General features: G+C 37.4%; 1 protein-coding gene across 4 annotated transcripts in view; it reads left to right on the forward strand.

Moving 5' to 3' along the window:
• The window catches only part of LOC150083310 (uncharacterized protein C2orf42 homolog), a 191,033-nt gene that overhangs the window by 141,536 nt on the left and 27,671 nt on the right, over window positions 1-21,826 (forward strand). For all 4 annotated transcript variants that reach the window (XM_090377168.1, XM_090377169.1, XM_090377167.1 and 1 more), the window contains one exon: window positions 11,003-11,211. In XM_090377168.1, the coding sequence (XP_090233294.1) occupies window positions 11,003-11,211 (209 nt within the window). The remainder of the gene's footprint in view (window positions 1-11,002; window positions 11,212-21,826) is intronic.

Raw genomic sequence — 21,826 nt, forward strand, 5'->3', positions numbered from 1 at the left:
TTAATGATCATCTGATGGTCTTGGTGGAGACGTTCCTGGAACATCCCTCGTTGAAGTTGGCAATGATTTGTCCACTGACACTCTCCAGTTGGCTGAAACAATGCAAGACAGACATTGATGTTGATGGCCACGTTCAATCAACCACCTTTCTCCACCCACTGCCATCCACAGTGAGATGTTATTCCCGAAATGGCATGTTCCTGATACTATCGAATGGGGATAGTGCAATTTCTGTACCACCCATGCGTCAGGCACCCACTATCATTCCTCTTTCAAAGTCGGTTAACTCATGATGTTTATCCATTCTGACATCGAATTACTGTCTACATGAATGCAATGATGCAGTGTACCCATATACCTGCCAAGTGGTGGGGTTCATCCACTAGTGAGAGGTGTGACAGCATTGCATTGTGCAGGAACCAGGTATCCCATGAATTCTGCCCTTTTAATGTAATAACTGTCTGGTTCACGGTGTCGATACTATTTTAAACTGGTATGAAGTACTTGAGGGAACAATATAGGCATTTGATTTGACAAGTGAAATCACTAACTTTAAATCCTATAGGAAACATATGGGACTGGCTTTAACAGAGTGTGAAAACAAAACAACAGTATTCATGAAACGTGAACGAATTACAGGCTCATTTGTTTTCAGAACGTCGTAGTATTGATATAAACTATTTAAAGGATCTAGTTGAATTCCTACCTGTCAGAATTCATAAAATGAGTTGTGCTATAAAGGAGGAGTTACATATTATTAATTGAAAAATTACACAGGTGATTAATTTTTTGTCAAATATCTGTATATATAATTTGCATACATAAAATACGAATACCAGTTTTGTGGCTTCAGCCAAGTAAGTAGGGAAAAAAAAAAAAAAAAAGAATAACTATGGCAACGAAAGGAGGAAGAGGGAGAAATTAAGTTGAAATAAAGGTGCTTCAGAAGGAATGCATTCCAAAAATAATTTAGAAAAATTGCCAGTTAAAAAAGAAATTTAGCAGCACCTTATTAAGTAAACAATTTTATGTATGAGTGGGTGATCATTTAATTCATGGACTGGTGCAAGATTTTATGTTTACCATGGAAACTTTTCATAAGTGCTGCTACAGGTGCTGTCCCTGATCACTACTGAGCAGACTGTGTGCGCATGCCAGTACTTGTCGAGATAGTGTTGCGTGAAGAGTGTTTTTAGCTCCGTGTCACTGACTATAGTTTTGAAGCAAGTATCAAGTTAGACATACAGATTGAACAGCGGTATATGATTCATTATTATGTCAGATGAAGCTTAAATGCATCAGACACAGTTAAAGAGATGCATGAAGCATATGGTATCGTCTTGGTAGGACGGTCATATTTAAATGGCACAAGCGATTCAGTGAAGGCCATGAATCTTTTGCAGTGACCCAAGACCTGGTCAGCCTTCTTCCTGAGCAAATTGCAAACAGGAAGGTAGGGGAATTACACTTTGTGAATTAGCTGTCAAAATGTCCACTTCATATGGTAGTGCTCACAATATTGTGAAAGATCACCTGAAAATGTCACAAATCTGTGCCCACTGGATTCCACACCATTTTACTCCAGAATAAAAACAGCAAAGAGTAGACTTGTGCAAAGAAATGCTTGATCGTCTTGAAACGCAGGGTCAAAACTTCTTAAATTGAATGGTGACTTGTGATGAAACTGGAATTTTTCGCTATAATCCAGAGACAAAACAACAGTTGAGTGAGTGCAAGCATTCTGATTCACCAAGACCTAAGAAATTGAGCTTCTTGTTTGGCTGAAAAACAAATTCTTGTGTTTTTTGACATAAAAGGCATTCTTGTTACACATTTTGTACCTTGTGCAACAACTGTGAATAAGGAAGCATACTTTGAGGTTCTCAGAATCAACTTTCGGCGTGCCAACAGCAAAAACTTTCCAGTGTGAAGTTTCTCTATCATGACAATGCCAGGGCCCCATACGGCTAATATTGTGCAGGCAGTGATCACTGCCATAGGTGCCGAGGTTCTGCTACATCCCCCTTATTCGCTGGACTTAGCCCCATCTGATTTCTTCATGTTTCCACATCTAAAGAAAGCTCTGAATGGCAAGCATTTCATGTTTGAAAACAATGCTCGCAGAGCCACAACAGAAGCACCTCGCAGTCTTTTGAAAAATGACCTGCAAGAATCATTTAATGCATGGGTACGAAATGTTCATTTCGAGAAGAAATCCACAGAAAAATCAGATGATGAGAATTAAGATCTTGCACCAGTCCGTGAATTAAATGACCACCCCTCGTATATTAGTTAGGTTTTCACAATATGTTGTAAATAATGCTTCACAGCCACCAATGTTTGCTTTACTAATTTTAATTTTCCTTTTCCTTATTTTTTTTTATTCATTTCTTTCTTCTTTCTTCTTTGGTCCTTAGCTGGTGGCTGGAGGAGGCGGTTGGCCCTGCAACCAGTACGCTGCTGTAGGTGCCGCAGGGTTTCGGACTTGCTCTGTGACGTTCTTCCATGCTTTACAATCCATGGCGTCAGTCCTCGCCTGATTAAGGTTGAGATGTCGGCTCTTCAGGTCATTTTCCACTTGCTTGGCCCACGTTTTCCTAGGCGCACTCTGTTAAATGCTCCATTGGGTGGGTTGTTGTCTCCAAAGGAGTGTGGATGGTATTCTATTTGCGCCCATTCTACATACGTGGCCAAACCATCTAAGCCTTTGCTTCTGGATTTGGTAGGCGATGGTTGGTTGCTGTTGGCATCTGGCGTGGATGGTATCATTAGTGATGCGGTCGCGAAGTGAGATGCCCAGGATCTGCCGCCAGCATCGCATTTGGAATACCTCAGTTTGTTTAAATCTAGCTTGAGACAAATCCATGTTTCCGATCCGTAAAGGAGAATGGGCAGGATCAAAGTCCGGAAGAGTCGGATTTTAGTCTTTGAGGAAATGTTGGTCCTCTTCCACAGACACCATTTGAGCGAGGTGAACGCAGTGGCCGCCTGTCCAATTCTGCTGTGGATCTCCACGGTGGATGCAACTTTCTTCTCCTGGACCAGCGACCCAAGGTATTTAAAGTCCTGCACTTGCTCGATTTGGACGCCTTCGAGATAGATGATGGCTTGCGACCCATCTGTTGTCAAGGCCTTTGTCTTATCAGCATTGATCTTCAATCCGTATGGCTGGGCAATGCGGGCAATGTCATAGAGGATGTCCGTGGCTTCAGTGTCGTTTCCGACAAAGATAGCACTATTGCCAGCAAACATCAAGTCAGTCACATAGTGATCCTTGCCATATTGTATACACCGTCTGTTGCTGAATGCTTGCCTCATAATGGTGTCGACCATGATGTTAAAAAGCAATGGGGAGGCCACGTCCCCTTGGCGGACTCCTGTTTGGATGGTAAATTCCTCAGATAAATCGTTCTGGATGCGCACCTGGCTGGTTAAACCATTGTATGCAGTTTGGAAGAGTGTGATGACTTTTCGAGGTACATGTTCGACCTCCAGCAATTTCCATAAGGCGGGCCGGTGGACACAGTCGAAAGCAGACTTAAAGTCAATAAAAACAATGACGGTTCGCTGTCCACACCGGATCCTCTCCTCTATCAGTTGACAGATGGCGAGATTTGATCACAGCATCCTCGTCCGGGTTTAAATCCCGCCTGTTCTTCTCGACTGGTTTGCTCGTGATGTTTTTGCAGCCTTGACTGAATGATCTTCATAAGGACCTTTCCGATGATGGAAAGGAGACTGATGCCACGGTAGTTCTTGCAATCCCGATTATCACCTTTCTTGTGGATTGACACGATAATGGCTTTCCTCCATGTTAGCGGAATTTGTTCAGTGCACCAGATGGTTTTGAGGAGTGTGTGTAGTCGGCGAAGCAGTACATCTCCCCCATCTTTGATTGCTTCTGTGGTGACTTGGTCCACTCCTGGTGCGCTGTCATTCTTTAGGGATTGTATGGCTGCTTTCACTTCTTCTACTGTAGGCTCGACATCGACCATGGAGACCTCAGGGGGATTGATCGGTGGTGCGGCTGCTGGTGGTCCCTGAGGTGGGTCGTGATTATACAGTGCTTTAAATAATTCACTCCACCATTGCAGGCATTCGGACGGTGATCGCACGAAGGTCCCATCAGCGTTCTTGATGTTGTCACTAGTCAATTTGGTCTTTCCACTTAGACATCTGAGGGTATGGTAGAGAGTGCGGTACTCGTGCTTGGATGCTGCCTCTTCTTTTATTCATTTAATTAAAGTTTATTTTCTTGTATATAAATACAGAAAATCTCATTAATACAAACTTGGTTTATATAAAGCACATACCATTCCCCTGTGAGAAGATAGACTTTTTTATGTAAATATATTATTTTATTACAAAATTTGGTTAATATGTATTACTAAGTTCATTTTCATCCTATGAGAAATAAATATTATTTTGTATGTTTAATGCAAATCTTGGCAGAGTTGTCTAATTATTATTTCCTCTGTCCACCCGGTTCCCTGCTTCCCGAAGGATGCCACTGACTTGTTAGAACTTACTTTTGTGTAAACAAAACCAGTTTGTGGTAGCTACAATGTAAGTGCACTCTGAAAAACATCATTGTGAAGGACAAGCTGTTAAATTAACCAAAGAATAAAAACAGTTTTTCTGAGTTGTTTACGTAGACTCTCTCGCATTACACGGGTTTAAGGTCAGTTGCAATTGTTATGCCAGTTCAAAGAGTCTTTTGATGCAGTACTGTATAATCTAATTTTTGTGGCATTTTGTCTGAGCTGATGTCTTTAAATTAATTTAAAGTTTGCTTATATTAAATCTCATCTAGCAGTGTTATGGCGATAAAATGTAAACAGATGAAATTAAGCTTGGAAATTAACCTGAAAATTATACAAAAGGCTGACAGGATGGAATAAAGCAAAACAGACATTGCAAAGGAATACAACATCCATTTACCTAACCTACTTTATCTACAATATTGAAAAACTGAAAAAAAAAAAAAAAAAAAACCTTGAAATGTGTGACATTGGAGCAGTAATAAAAAAAAAATAGGAAGCAAATTCATGTGGCAAAACTTTGAGGGCTACCAAAAAATGCATGTATCTAATTTGCCAATATCAGGTCTGATTTTGCAAGAAAGGGCAAATTATCTAGTTCAGCAACATGGAATTAGCGACTTCAAATGCAGCAGTGACTGTCTTCAAAGATTTAAAGACAGGAATAATTTGGTTTTACTAAATGTTTGCAGCGAGTCTGGATTAGTTGACAAAAAAAGGCTACAAACTGGGTGTGTTCTGTACGGTTCATTTGCAAAAAATATGAGGCAAAGAATATTTTGACGAGACAGGTTTATTTTATAATTTACTGCCAAACAAAAAACATTTGCTGTTCTAGGAGAGTTATTATGGTGGAAAATTAAGTAAACAAAGATTCACTGTAATTCCGATAGGAGTACAAAATTATGCCCACTTGTGATTGGTAAGTTTTCTAAGCCAAGTTGTTTTAAGAAGTTAACCAACTTCCTTTTGTATAAGTGGCCAATAGAAGTGTTTTGCTTATGGTCAAAATTTTTCAGTCTTGGTTATCAAAATTGGACAGAAGAATGGCTTCTGTCCACTTTTGCAGGATAGGTGTATCCTGCAGCCTTGATTAAACTTATAACAGAATCTAATTTCTGTATATATTTCTTATTTCTGTATTTTAGAGAAACATAAGCACATGAGAATTGTGCTTATGTTTCTCTGAAATTAAATCTGACATGAGGAAGCAAAAGGCAAAGAAAGTTATGCTGGACCTGACAGGTACTTTACATTACGCTCATAATTCCAAGTAAGCAATAATCATTTACTTCCAAAACTGCTCAAATCTTTCTATATTTAGGAATGTACTAAAAGTTTCAGCCATTAAATATGAACCAGAAACTAAAGTGCAAAAGATTATTACTATATTTAGTACCACTCATATAATACTCAAAATGAATAATATAGTTTATTATGCTATTTGCCTAAACTGCTATACGTTATTCAGGGATGGGATACACTTAAATAGAAAGGGTGCAAGAATATTTGCTGATGCTATGAGGCAGTGTTAGGTGGGTCGGAAAACTGCTAGCTTGTGGGGGATACACAGACTAAAAGGTTAACAGTGGCCACAGGCAGAGGCAAAAGTGATTCTTGCACTGCTTATATTAGAATGAGCAGTAGCATGGAAAGCAAGGCAGTGAAGATTTCCAGGACTGTTGGGAGTCATAGTGGAACAAATAAATACATGGGCTGTGTTAGGGTAACTAATAGTAGAAACAGGTGCATGTATACATGCACCTGTTTCTACTATTATAGTAGGTTTATACACCAGTGCTAGGAGTATAGTTAATAAATTTGATGAGCTTGAAGAGCTAGTCAAGACATTAAAGGCAGATATTGTTGATATATCTGCTTTTGCAGATATATCAGAGACGTGGTGTCACACAGATATAAGCAGTGCAGAATTGGAATTTGGAGAGTACAATGTGAACAGGAAGGATAGACAGGACAGGAAGGGAGGAGGGGTTATGCTGTTAGTTTAGAAACCCATAAAATCTAAGGAAGTGCATCCAATTGATGTTTGTGTACAATGCAATGTTGAGTCTGTTTGGTGTGACATAAGCACTGGGAAAGGGAAAATGAGAGTAGGCGTGTGTTATAGGCCTAGTGAAGCTGATGAGTATAATGAGCAATTGTGCAGAGAAATAAAGAGTTGTCCAGTAAATCAGAATGTCATATAATAGGGGATTTTAACTTTCCAGATATTGACTGGAACTTGTGGGTTGGTCACTTGCACACCACACTAGCAAGACTTTTTGGATTTATTGAACGACTATTTTCTACAGCAGCATGTTTGAGAGGCTACCAGATGGAGTAATACTTTTGATCTGATTATCAGCAGTGATTATTCATGCATTAAGAATTTGCAGATAAAGGAAAAACTGGATGACAGTGATCACAATGTACTGATATGGGAATTACTTAAAGATGCCACTACCATCAAGGCTAAAGGGAAGGGCTTTTGTAAATGTGACTACAGATGTCTCAGACAGTTTTTAAATTCTGTACAGTGGGATCAACTGATGATGCTATCAACATTGAATTCTAAATGAGAAGCCTTCAGGGACTTAATTTTGGAGGCTACTAGGCTGTTCATTCCAACTAAGAAACACTGTTCAAGGTTTAGGCCTAAATGGATATCAGATGAATTAATGAGGCTCGTGGCAGAGAAGAAAAATGTATGGGATCCATATAAATAATCAGGTGACACAGAAGCCTATGGCAAATATAAGCTTGTCTGTAATCAAGTCACAAAGGAAGTTAGGCAGGCAAAGGCAGATTACAAGAAATCTTTGGCAAAGGATGCAAACAAAAACAGCAAAGAGTTCTTTACTTATGTAAACTCTAGAAGGAAAGGGATGAATCAGATTGAACCACTTAACATAGATGGGTTGGCTCTTGATGATCATGCTCAGGTAGCTGATAAACTGAATGAATATTTTGCATTTACATTCACACATGAGGAATTATTCAATGAGGGGAATGTCAGAAGTTTATCAAACTCTAAGAGGGAGCTAAGTGATTTTGTAATAACTGAGAGCAAAGTGGAGGAGAAATTGTTGAAGTTAAACATAAGAAAGGCACCTGGGGTGGATAGGATCTATCCAGTTATATTAAAGGAGGCAGCAAAGGAAGTAAGCAAACCCTTGGCCATAATTATGAGAGTTTTTTTTTTGGACTCAGGGGAGGACCCTCATGGAATGAAGGTGTCCAAATGTACCACCAATTCACAAAGGGAGTTCAAATGGTGGCACAACTAACTATAGACCTGTTAGTTTAACTTGTGTTCCGGGGAAAATAATGGAGTCGCTGGTTAAAGAATCATTGCGGGATCATTTGGACAAGACTGCAGTAATAGTTAAGACAGAGCATGGTTTTGTTAAATTCATCTTGTCTGACCAATTTGATTGGATGCTATGATGTGGTCACAAAGGAAATGAATGTCAGAAATAATTTTGACATCATATACTTGGATTTCAGGAAAGCTTTTGATTCTATTGCATATGGAAGACTGCTGTACAAATTGGAGAGGTATGGCATTAAGGGTAAGTTGCTACAATGGATAAAGCATTGGTTGAGTGGGAGACGACAGAGAGTGGTAATCAATGGACACTGCTCTTTGTGGACAAATGTTATTAGTGGAGTTTCCTAGGGTTCAGTGCTGGGCCCATTGTTGTTTTGTGTATTTATCAATGATATTGATGAAGGTATATCACGATTAATGTCCAAGTTTGCAGTTGATACAAAGGTTGGCAGGGTTGTTAACAAAAGTAAAGACAGTATGCTACTCCAACTGGATCTAGATAATTTGGGTAAATGGGCTGAGAAATGGCAACTGAAGTTTAACCTTGACATATGCCAAGTACAGCATATGGGTAGCAATAACCCAAGAGAAACCTACCAACTGTTCAACTGTGTGGTACTACACTCAGGGAAAAAGACCTGGGGTAATTGTGCAGTCAAATATGAAGTTTGCTGAGCAGTGCAGATGGGCTGCCAGGGCAGGTCATGGAATCTTGTCAATGATATATAGCAATTTTGCTAGCAGGGACAGGGAGGTGATTATCCCATTGTACAAGGCAATGGTCAGGCCACACCTAGAGTACTGTGTACAGGTCTGGATGCATTATTTTAGGAAGGATGTAGAGTTGCTAGAATGAGTACAAAGAAGGGCAACAAGATTGGTGAGGGGAACAAAGGGGCGTTTTTACCAAGAAAGGCTTAAGTTCTGCAAATTGCAGCACCTGGAGAGTAGGTATCTGCGAGGTTATCTTATTGAGGTGTATACAGGGTGATTCACTACCAGTGCGACAAACTTGCAGGAGGTGTAGGGGGCACAAAGACGAATCGGAATCACATAGCATTGCAGGATCCGAAATGCCTTCGTCATGCGGTAGAGGATGTTGAACAGGAGGTCGCGTGAACAGCGATCCTGCTGGAAGTCAGCATTTGCGAACCGTTACTGTTGAAGAAACCAAGTAGCAAAAGTCCTCCGGAGTGGATAATCCGCAGGCTCCAATCATTGGACGCGTTGCAGATGGTATGAACTCATTTGGTTTGTTGACAGTATCCTCCGTACAGTGGATTGGGAAATACCCAATCGTTGGACTATCGCTCAAGTACTCGTACTCGGATTGCCTTCTGCAAGACGTAGGACATTCTCCTCATTGTCTGGCGTCCTCGTCGTTCACTCTCGGTTCATGGTACCTCTCGTGAAACAACCAGTCTCGCGTAATCTTCTGTGAACACGTGCGAAAATCGTATGATGAAGAACACGCCTCTGCTGGAAACATTCCTGGTACAAGCGCAGAGCAGCGCGCCCGTTACAATCCGCAGCTCCATATGCGAGGTGCATGTCGGCCAGTTCAACGTTTGAATACTTGTCCATCCTACTGCCTCGGGAACCGGTTTGCAAATGCTGACTTCCAGCGGGATCACTGTTTATGCGACCTCCCGTTCAACGTCCTCTACCGCATGACGAAGGCATTTCGGATCCTGCAATGCTATGTGATTCCGATTCGTTTTTGTGCCCCCCTACACCTCCTGCAAGTTTGTTGCACTGGTAGTGAATCACCCTGTAGGTGTATGGTTGAGCAAGCTGAATGCTGATGGGATTCTTGCTCAGATAAGAACCTGGGGGGAGGCATAGATTCAAATTGAGGAAAAACAGTTGTAGAATGGATGTGCAGAAGTTTGCCTTTAGCCAGTGGGTAGTTAATTAGTGGAACAGACTTCCATCTTTTGTTGTGGAAGTTGATAGCCTAAATAAATTTAAGGCTGAGCTGGACAGACATTTGGAATGAATGGAGGAGTGAAATGGGAGGCTTTTTTTCTTTTTCTTTTGGCTGATGCTGCATAAGCTTGCTTTCTTGCATCGTATGCCTCTAGTAATGCTAATGCTAATTAAGGTGACATTTCAGGCATCTTACCAATACGCATCATTAGACCATGCTGTTGGGGGGAACAGAAGGGTTACAAATTTGAATATATTACAATTACATATATACGATTCTAAAGTATTAAATTTGCATTACTGTTACAATGGAAACCAGATATTAAATTAAGTAAATATTAGGTAATACAAGGAGATTAATTTCTTATCTGCTGATAGACTCCTCTTGCCAATTGTTCCCAGAAACCTGATGTGCATGCAGGCAAGAGGTGCTGTCAGCAGTTAATTTATAGGTGATTATTAATTTATAATACTTCACCTATAAATTAACTGCTGACAGCACCATTCGCCCATATGCACATCAGGTTTCTGGGAGCATCAACAATAGGAGTCTAATTTAATATCTGCCTTCTATTATAACAGTAATTCAAACTTAATACTTTAGCATTATGTATTTTTAATTTAAAATTTATTGTTATTGTAATATATTCAAATTTGTAACCCTTCTTATTTTCTGTTTCCCCAACAGTATGGTCTGATGATGGGTATCAGTAAGGTCCCTGAAACGTCACCTTAATGTATAGTAGCTTAAGCGAATAGCTAAATAAACTATATTATTAATATCACATGGTATATGAGTAGTATTAAATATAGTAATAATCTTAATGGAAAACAACCACATAATGTCCTTCCCCAACTATATAAAGTGCAAAAGTTATTTTACAGAATTTGTGAGATTTCACATAACTACGGCTGGGTTAAACAAGTTCTTATTATTAAATTATTCTTATTACTAAAGTAATAAGAATTATAGTTGCATAAAATATGATTGTTTCTAGAAACATTTCTTAGTTAAAGTTCTAATTATTGCTGATCCTTAATTTAATTTCTTTGCTAGTATTTAATAAGCAGCACTGTCTAAATTTTCTGAGAAATTCAGATAGATTGTCTCCTTATCATTTCTACTCAAATATATGTAGTCATTTAATTACAGTTGTGGGTGTTTGTTTTTTAATTTAATTTTGTATCTTCATTTACCTAGGTCATCCAGAACCTCTTGTGTTTCATTCACCTCAGGTCTTCTTTGAGTGCTTACAGCAAAGGATATCTGCTGGTTCTAAAAAGAAGCGACTGCCAAATTCAACTACAGCATTTGTTAGAAGAGATGCCCTTCCTCTTGGAACATTTTCAAAGTACACATGGCATATAACAAATATTTTACATGTGAAGCAGATTTTTGACACCCCAGAGGTAACTTTTATCAACCTTCCTGTCATATTCCTTTTTTTAATTATTGTTATGCATCTTTATGCATTTGCTATGCCATTATTCAAATATTTGATATGTATACTGAAGTATAATTGCCTAAATTTTAAAGTTGTTGCCTTTTATTTTGTGTACATTAGCCTTGTACAGCAACATAAGCTGCCTTACTGTCAACAATTAATAGAGCCACTGTAGTTCAGTTGGTAATGATACATATCTGTAATGTTAAAATGTATATAGCTGAAGTCATTTGTGAGTGGAAAGATTTTTACTAAGATTTTTATTTGGCATTTTGACTTAATCAGCAGATAAATACGGGGGGGGGGGGGAGTTAAATTGAACTGGAAAATTCCAGGTTAACTCATCACAGAAAACATGCATTCTCAAAAAACAACTTAAAGGCATATTAAAAACTTGTAACTGGGTTCTGGTAAATTCAATTCTTGCTCGTTGATATTTAACCTCCTCCCCCAAACAAAAAACTTCAAACCAGCCACTGGTGATGTCTCAGGTTAATATCTTGTAAAATTACTTATAGTTTCTGAATATATAAGAATAAAGAGTGATTTTAGTATTAGCAGTAACAAATGAAGCAAGGAAACAAACATATACAGCATTAGCCAAAAAAAAATCCATTCCTTCTCATCAATTCATATCCATCCTCTCTAATAATTTGTCTAATTCTTCCTTAAATTTATTTGACTGTCCTCTTCCACAACAAAAGATAGTAGTTTGTTCCAACAATCACTCAGTCTTTGGCTGAAAGCAAATTTTTGCACCTCTATCCTGCAGATTGCCTTTTCCAATATAAATTTGTCCTTGTGTATTTCATCCAAAAAAGAGAATGGATGTCATCAGCATTTAGTTTACCTTTAGCCTTAAACACTCCAGTTAGGTTTCCTTACAGGTAACTAGTTTCCAAGTGCTACAATACCCTATTATTTCCTTGACTAATCTGGTTGCACTTCTGTGCAGCTATTCCAAGAGATCCACATCCATCCTTCTTAAAATAGGCTTTTGTATGTGCAGTTGCACAAGCTGCAACCTGACAATTGCTTTTACAGCGGGATATCACCTTTTTGTGCCTGCTGGCAAAATTCTTGTATATTATTGACTGAAATATGAGCTGTTCCAGCAGCTTGTTGTTACTGCTCAAAAAACTTAATATCAGACTGTACAATTACCACTAGGCCTATTGTTGTTCTCCACCACCTTGGTGACACCTAACTGCTATGTTATTCTGGGATTGCTACTGCCCATATTTAGACCTCTGCATTTATCAATATAAAACTTCAGTTATACTTCTCAGCTCCATTGGCTGAGAAGTTGTAATCTTGTGTTAAAATTGGTTAATGTGCCCCATAATAAATACTAATTTCACTAGCAACTTCAACAACACAAGTGTTGAAATTGATTTCTATGACTTGTTGCAGTAGTATTGATTCCTATCACTAACCATCCTGCCAACCTTTGTATCATGTGTAAACTTAGACAAGCTTAATATGTCTTCATCAGTATCATTAATAAGTATTGAAAATAGTAAGGGGCCCAGCACTGAACTCTGAGGGAATTTACTGAAAACATTAGTCTAAGAAGAGCAGTGCCCATTGTTTACTGCCCTCTGTCTTCTGTCACTCAACCACCCCTTTATCCATAGCAGTAACTTTCCCATAATGCCACACTGCTCTATTTTGTACAGCAGTCTTTCATGTGGAACACTGTCAAAAGCTTTACTGAACTCTAATTATTGTTTTCATTGATATCAAAATTATTTTTTCATCCACTTCCTGTGTCATAGTTGTTAATACATCATGGTAGCTAATCAGATTAGTCAGATAGGATCTACCCTTAAATCCATGCTTCAATTCCCATATAACTCATTCTAGGCGAGATGACCCTCCATATATCTCTAACCACCGACAACCACTATTTTATCTGGAAGAGACATCAAGCTTATAGGTTTCCAACTACTCACTTTGCCCTTTAACTCCCCCCCCCCCACCTTTGTGACTAGGAGAGAATTTGTATCTTCACTTATAAAGAACGTTCATGAAGCCAAAGATGCTCTTTTAATTATGTTCGATAATTTGCTTTCCTCTTTTCCTGATTCTTTTAATATAATTATATAGATTCATCAGCCCAGAGTTGCCTTAATTTTATTCTAACTTAAACAGTTTCTGTTCATTTTCTTCTCAGTTATCACAGAATTATTTAGCTTGTAGTTATAACTTCATATACTTCTGGTATTCCCACAAGTATTTCATTAACCTGAACAGAATCATCAATAATTATGCTGTTCATATATATTGGGCCAGTGTTGTTCATCCCTTTCCTTCTAGCATTAGCGTCGCATTCTCAAATCTTGTGTTTTAAAATTGATCAACGTGTGCCCCATAATATAGTAGACTGCCAAAATAACAGCACTCCAAATAATGGAACATTCGAGCTAATGGCACATTGAGATCAAAAGTTTATATACAGTACAGATGTCTTGCAGTGCCGAAAAAAGAAAACAGCAAGTCACATGATTATTGTAATTGCTGTTTACTGTTTACATTTGCCATTTTTAAAGTGATTTATGTATTGATATCATGGATTATACCTCTGTTTTACATTTATTTTGAATTAAAAAAACCCTCACTGTGGCTTCTCAAGTTACTATACCTCATACAGATAAGAAAAGAACAACAACATTAAAAGTTAATGACAAACTTGATATAATCTAAACTATTACATTAAGTCACCTAGAAAGTTTATTCATATACCCATGTGTATTGTGTCTGTAAATTGCGTGTGTTCTCTGGTTGATTTGTGTGTTTTGCTAGATGAAAAACCCAAATTTCTGGGGGAGAAACCTTGCTATCTATGCCCAAGACTGACTAATTCAGCCACGGAGTGAAAAAAGTCCATAAGTTCCTCGTGTCATCAACAGGATTCGAACCCAGGCCTTTTCCATCCGGTGTGGGGAGGACAGTGACCAATACCACTATGCTACCTGCGCAGACCAAACTTGATATAATGAAGAAAATAGAATGGGGTGTAAGGAGGAGCGTATTAATGAAGAATATAACATTGGATCGTCAGCATGTTTATGTTTTTTTATGTGCAGTTAATAAAATTGCATTCTTAATCTCTATTTTTTATTTAGCCTCATTATTTCTGCATTAAATACATTAAAAATAAAACTTTCTAGATAATGGAAAAGTCGAAATAGCGGCACCTTGAATCCCCGAAGGTGCTGTTATTCTGAAAGTCTACTGTACATACTAATTTCACTAGCATTTTTGCAGATAGTTAAACTTTGATCACTCCTGATAGGATCAGCTCAGGAGCTGTTGCCAGTGTCATCATGGTATGGTAGGCATCCAGGCAAATGCCTAGGGTGCCAGTTGGGTAGGGGCGCTTTGCCATAGTGTGGGTTATTTAATTTTATAGGTAATCCATATGCCCTAAGCAAATGCTTGATTTGCCTAGGGTGCAAAAATATCTCACGACAGCCAGTGCCGTCGTGAGATATTTGGTTTCGTGTGGGTTTCACCACTTCAAGCCTCCAGGCTTGATTGCAGACCAATTTGTACTTGCTGTAGGTTTTTGTGTCCCTGTTAATTTATAATCATCTATGCATTTTTTTTTTTTTTTTTTTTCCCTCTCTCTCTTTGTAACTAGTCTCTTCAGTTCATCCGACCTCCATTCAGGTCTAGACCTTTAACAATATCTCTTAGTTATTATAAAAAGCTTAGTGGCTTCTATGATTACTACTTGCCTGAATACTTTCCATTTAGATTTAGCAGCTGGTAATTTACCATATATATTCCCCCCCCCCCATGAAAGGAATTTAAAAACTGTTGAAGACCAGTTTACTCGCCTTTCCAAAAGCAAAATCCCTTCCCATTACCCCACAGTAGTTATATCTTTAAGTAGTTTCCACATCAACATATGATCACCACCATCTAGTAGTTCCTTTATCTGGATATTCTTAATGAATGTAGAGCCACTGTTGATAATCAGATTAAGAGCTTTCTCTTGTTGCCTCTCTAACATACTGCTGCAGAAAATAGTCGTCCACTAAATCCAGAATATGGCTGCTACTGTGCGAGTGACCATCCCATAAGTTCCATTCGATATCTGGAAAGTTAAAATCCCCATTATAAGACATTTTCTTATAATTTTCCCCATTCTTCTGATTTTTTCCCCATTCTGTTTGTCTTTGTAGTTGTTCATTATTCTTATCACAGTCATTTAGCTTATAGTACATTCCTATTCTGATTTTACTTTTGCTATTGCTTATATCACACTAAACTGATTCAACATTGCATTGGGTGTCCTGCATAGATTCTGTGTGCTGCTTAACCAAGAGCATAACTTCTTTCCACCCTGTCATCCTGTCTGTCCTTCCTATACACATTGTACTCACTAGGGCTTGCATTAAACCGAGAAATTTCAAAACCGAGTTTAACTGAAGTTTACTCTTAAAACCGGTTTTCTCAGACTTAGGGAAAATAATTAAAAGCTTATAACACAGGTATTTATTTTATCTTGTGCAGATTGTACAAATCGTAATCAAATCTTTTAAACAAAATCTACCTCTTAAGGTAAAAAAAATTAAAAAATTAAAATGCTCCAAAAAAGTAACCAGCTTGAGATTATACAAAATTACAAATTGTATTCAAATCCTTTGAATAAAAACTATCTTCTCGTATAGTAAACAAAAAAATAATAAGCCCTATAATAATAATAAATAAATAAAAATAATGCGAAAAAAACAGCTTGGGGAAATTACCTTACTATTTATTGCTCAGCTTTTTTCTGAAAGTGATCCTTTAAAAAACAAAGTATATTAAGCATTTTTCCTGATAGACTTGACCTTATTTTTGTGTTAAAGAAACCAGTGATCGAAACCACTCTCTCAGATTGGACATTTGTTGGTTTAATGGTCAGCAGTGCTCTATAAACTTTCTCCAGCTTTTCACTTCTACTGCTAGTTGCCTCCAAAATTTTAAATTCTTTGCTGATTTCCAATTCACTCGGATATTTTGAAGGCTCTTCAGTTAATCTCTTTATTACACTATCATACTCTCGCATGAGTGTATCTCCAACATCGGAACTAGACAAATCTTTGTTTTCTTCTAAAAGAACAGTTTGTTTATTTTCAGTTTCATCATTCAACGCTAAGACTCCTTCGGAATGTTTTGCAAGTAATCTCTGATAAATCTCTTCAGCATGCTTTTTAAAAACTTGCTTACTTGGAAAATCAAAAGTTCTTGAACCTGAATCTTCTTTCCTAAACTTTTTGGGGTTGTGTAGATAGCTTAGCAAAGCCACAGTTTGGCAATTTCGTCTTGCATTGTAACGCTGCAAAAGGCTTTGGTGAAACTTTAAAGCAAATGGATTTTCTGCTGTATCAAACTTAGCAAGCAGAAATTCTGCTTACTTAAAGCAGAAATTCTCTGCTTTAAGTAAGTCTGTATCTTCCGAGGTTATAGTCTTCAGAATCATTTCAACTGGTCACAAAGTTTCACATAGCAATTCAAGTGTTTTCCTGTCATCGTCAGACACAGCTTCAGTTGGAATGCAATTTTTCAATTTCAAAAATCTCTCAATCATATAGAATGTGCTATCCCATCTAGTCTTGCAATCTAATATAAGTTTATATTCTTTCCCATTAAATTTTGCTTTAAAAAATTTTGTAATATGTCATTTTTGGTAGGCGATTTTCAAAAAAGCTTGCAAATTTTTCTGACTTTGTTAATAGTTTGTGAAATATTGGCCATTGGATTGAAGAAATAAATGAGCTCATCGGTAAAGTCGGTTTGATAAAGCATGCCTTGCTGTCTTTCTTCAACTTCATCATCACTACTTTCTTCATTATTTTCATTTTCTTCATTGTCTTTGGGAGACTCAGAGACTGTGGCACCATAATTGATTGCTTTTTCATAAAGTACATCTATAACTGACAGATGTATACAATGGGCTATACATTGTTGATGATCAGGCGTAATTTGCTTGCCAAACTTAATCATCATTGCTGCTCCATCGGTGGTACAGGCAACAATATCCTCATCCAAGTTCAAACCAAATTCCTTCAAGTGTCCATTCACAATTTGCTCAGTTCTTCTGCTATCAAGTGAACCATTAATCTCAATAAGACCTAATGACCAATGATTCTTTTGAATGCACATTTATATTCATATACCTTTTATTTTGTATAGATGTATATTCGTCTAGAGTCAATGAATACCGTGCACCCAAAACCAATGAATTTTTGAAATGCTGAATGAGTTCTTCTTTCTTAGTTTTATAATAATTCAGAACCATATTTTTAATTCCATTCACTGAGGCTGGTGGTAATTTATCGTATTTATTTCTCTGAAGGTGAAGGCTTGATTGTATAAACTCACTCTTAGCAATTGAATTAAAAGAAAATCCATCTAAAGCAGCTCATTTTGAAATCTCTTCTTCCATAGATTTTTTAACGATAAAGTTTTCTAACGTTCTTACCATTTTTACGGGAGGTTCACTGTTATCTTGTTGAATGTCAATCTGATGCATTTTCTTTAAATGCAACATCAAAGATGATGTTGATCCCCCAGACGACTTCATTATCTTCTGACATTTCGAACATTGTGCTTCATCTTTGCTTTTTCGAGCAAAATAATTCCATACATTTGATTTCATCTTAAACATATTAAGAGTAATAAATATTAATTAGTAGGAATTTATATCACCGACAATTTTAAATAAAAATATTGAAGATAACAAAGACACAATACTATGCGTCACTCCTGCAAGCACTGAATGAAGAGTCTAAAAGAGGCAAGTTTCAAAATTTTCACGAAAGAAATTTTTTATTTATTTACTTGCATTTTTTTTTTTTTTCCCCCCTAATTAAATCTATTGTAATTACATAAAAGCTAAATTTGGGGAAGGTGCTTTTTGGAGAACATTTGATCGCAAATTTAATAGGAATAAAGAAGCAAAAAACTTTCTACAATTGAAATTTGATGCAATATTCAGCGAATCTGTTTCTAGTGGGTAACCATCAATAAGGTGCGTTCCATAACTTGCCTGGCAAACAAGGTAGATGGAACGGAGAAATGTTGAGCATTTTCTTTTACGCTATCGCTCCGACTCACTCAGTCGTAAATGAGTACACCTGCATCATGCCATGATACAGGTGAGAAGATAAAAGGGACGAACAAACAAAATAAAATGTGCATAACAAAAAACTATATTCGAGGGCTAACTAAAAAAATATTCAAATCCGGTTTTAGAAGCTCTGTTTCGGTTTTAACAACTCAATATGAAAACCGGATTTAACTGGTTTATAAAACCGGTTTGCAAGCCCTAGTACTCACAATATTCATTTTTTGCATCCCTTATATCTGATTAGCACCATGTTTCTAATATCTTAGTCTGCATTTGATGACTGTGCAAAAAAACAAGTGCACAAGAATACATGCATCTATTTATTGCTCTTAAGTTACCCTTACGTAGCTTGGTGCACTATAGCCTTAGATGCTGATGCGCCATAAAAATCCTAATAACCAACCAACCAACCAACCCTTACATAGCCCATTTATTTTCTTGTCCCATGAGGATGCCCAGCAGTCCTTGTACTCTCCAACATCTTGCTTTTCTGGCTGCCATATGTCCCCATAGAAGCAAAGCCAGAATCAAAGTGACAGCAAGTATTAGGATCAATATATTTTTAAAAATATTTCAACAAGGATGGAGGAATAAAAACCATGCAAGATCACTCTATTTGCTCTGTTGTAATGTAAAATGACATGAGGCTGAGAATTGTGGTGGGGAGCTTCCATGAGAGAAAAGAACCTTTTTATCTGGGGTACCTAGAAGATAACTGACATTCATTTACAGTTTTTTGGTGGTAAAAGATCATTAGGTGAGTGGTTAGAATTCTTGGATAATTGATTCATTAAATGAATGAATTGCATAAGCTAATAAGTATTAGCAGTGGCAAAAGCCTGAAATCTGATCTTTCAAAGGAGCTTTAAATCACAGTGCTGATCACTGTGAAAGTGTACTTAACAAGAATTTTTTGAATGGAAAGTTCAGGGTCATTGTCATGGTGCAAGCACCAATTATCTGAAACATACTATTCTGCCCATTTTCTCCAAGACAGCATTACATAGTTGCCTTCAAACTGTTTCATAGTGTTCCTGCTTCACTATTTGACCATTGTGGGTATTCCTGGTTTACCATTTGACCATTGTTCATTATGAATTTGTCTTACAAATTCATAATGAACAATGCCTTTTGAGTCAAAAAAATTTGATAAATGCGATCTTCACATCATCAAGGTTGTCTTTTGTTTGGGCCTTGAAGAAGATGGTCTTCCATTGAGAGGACTAGGCCTTTGTTTTATAGCCATATTTTGGGTTATAGCCATATACCCACAATCCCTCCATTAAACGATAGAAGAAACTAAGTGTTGGTCAGTATCCATAATAACTCATGATTGTCACATCCTCACTCAGGATGTGAAGCACAAACTTGGCTGAAACACATTATTTTCAGATCTTGTGTTGAAATTGATTGACATGTCCTATAAGACTTGTTTTAGTAGCACCTTTGCAGACATTTATGTCAGTCACTCTGGATCAGATCAGGAATATGAGCAATTGAATCATTGGTTTTTGAAGTTGAAGTCCTGCCACAGCAAGGCTCACCTCGGATGGATAAGTCCTCTCTAAACTCTGTGAACCACTGAAAAGTCTTGATCATAGAATTTTCTCCAAAAGATGTTTTTTAATTTGAAGCAAGATTTTATGCAAACTCGCTGCTCAATAAAGTCACTCATTTGAAATGCTATAAAACACATAAAACACCTTCTATTCAACATGTACTTATTCAGACTGACAGACAAATGGATCATTTATATGTCTATATGAGTTACCGAACACATTTGAAAAGTTGCAAATTGCTATGATGCTGCAATTTAAAGATATGAAATCAGTCTGTGAACTTTTTGATCATACCTTGTACATTTAATTTGCATTTTGAACATTAAAATTGTGTTGTCTTGAAACAGAAAACTGATGAAACAAAGCAAAACTTTTTCTTGTAGTTGCACACAGTCATATTTTGTTGCATACCATGAGTTACTGATGAGATTGAGAAATTGAGGTGATGAGAATTGCAGATGATCTTATCTTATGGAATACACTCTCAAAAAGTGCTTTTAACTGATGAAAGAATTCTTCTCAAGGCATTCATTGTATAGCATGTTGTTAGTATTAATAATGGGAAATGAAGCAAAGAAGCTATCACCTCCTTATCCCTACTAGAAAAATTCCACTATGTCATTGACAAGACACCATGAGCTATACTTGCAGATGGTCTGCACTGCTCAGAAAACTTCATATCTGACTACACAATTATCACAGGTCCTTTTCATTCTCTACCACCCTGAGTGTAGTACTACACTGTTGATACATTACTCTTTAGTTACTGCTACCCATATACAATACTTTACATTTGTCAATGTTAAACTTCAGTTGCCACCTCTTAGCCCATCTGCTCAACTTTTCTAGATCCTGTTGCAGTAGACTGTCATTAGTGTCATTAACAACACTGCCAAACTTCTTATTGTGTGCAAAGTTAGGCATTAAGCCTGATATACCTTCATCAATATCATTAATAAATACGGAAAACAACTTTATCCATAGCAACAATTTTCCCTTAATGCCACACTGCTCCAATTGCTACAGCAGTCTTTCTTATCAAAAGCCTTCATAAGATCCAAGTATATGATATCAAAATTATTCTTTGCATTCAGTTCCTTTGTGACCGCATCACAGTATCCAAGCACATTGGTCAGACAAGACTTCCCCTTAACAAACCCATGCTGTTGTCTGCACTATAACTGAAATCTTGTCTAGACGATCCTGCAGTGTTTCTTTAACCATTACCTCAATTACTTTTCCCGGCACAGAAGTTAAACTAACAGCTCTGTAATTACTTGTTACCCTTTGATCCTCCTTTGTAAATTGGGATTACATTTGCACATCTCCAGGCCATGGGTACCCTCCCTGAGTCCAAGGAAGCTCTCATAATTATGGCTAAGGGTTTGCTTACTTCCTTTGCTGCCTCCTGTAATATAACTGGATAGATCCCTTCTGCCCCAGGTGCCTTTCTTATGTTTCTTTTCAACAATTTCTACTCTACTTTGTTCTCAGTTTTTGCAAAATCATTTAGCTCACTGCTGAGTTTAATACACCTCTGGCATTCCCCTCTCTGAATAACTCCTCATGTATAAATGTTGATGAAAAATACTCAGTTTGTTAGCTACCTATGTGCGGGATCATCAACAGTTGAACCATCGATATCAAGTGGACCAATCTGATTCATCCCCTTTCTTCCACAGGTTACATAAGTAAAGAACTCTTTGCTGTTTTTCTTTGCATCCTTTGCCAAAGATTTCTTGTAATCTGCCTTTGACTGCCTAATCTCTTTTGTGACTTGATTACAGACCAGCTTATATCTACCCTAGACTTCTGTGTCACCTGATAATTTATATGTATCCTATGCATTTTTCTTCTCTGCCACATGTTCCATTAGTTCATCTGAACAATATTTC

Source organism: Mastigoproctus giganteus, chromosome 7 (genome assembly GCF_048544385.1).
Source record: "Mastigoproctus giganteus isolate SK-2022 chromosome 7, ASM4854438v1, whole genome shotgun sequence".
Lineage (NCBI taxonomy): Eukaryota > Metazoa > Arthropoda > Arachnida > Uropygi > Thelyphonidae > Mastigoproctus > Mastigoproctus giganteus.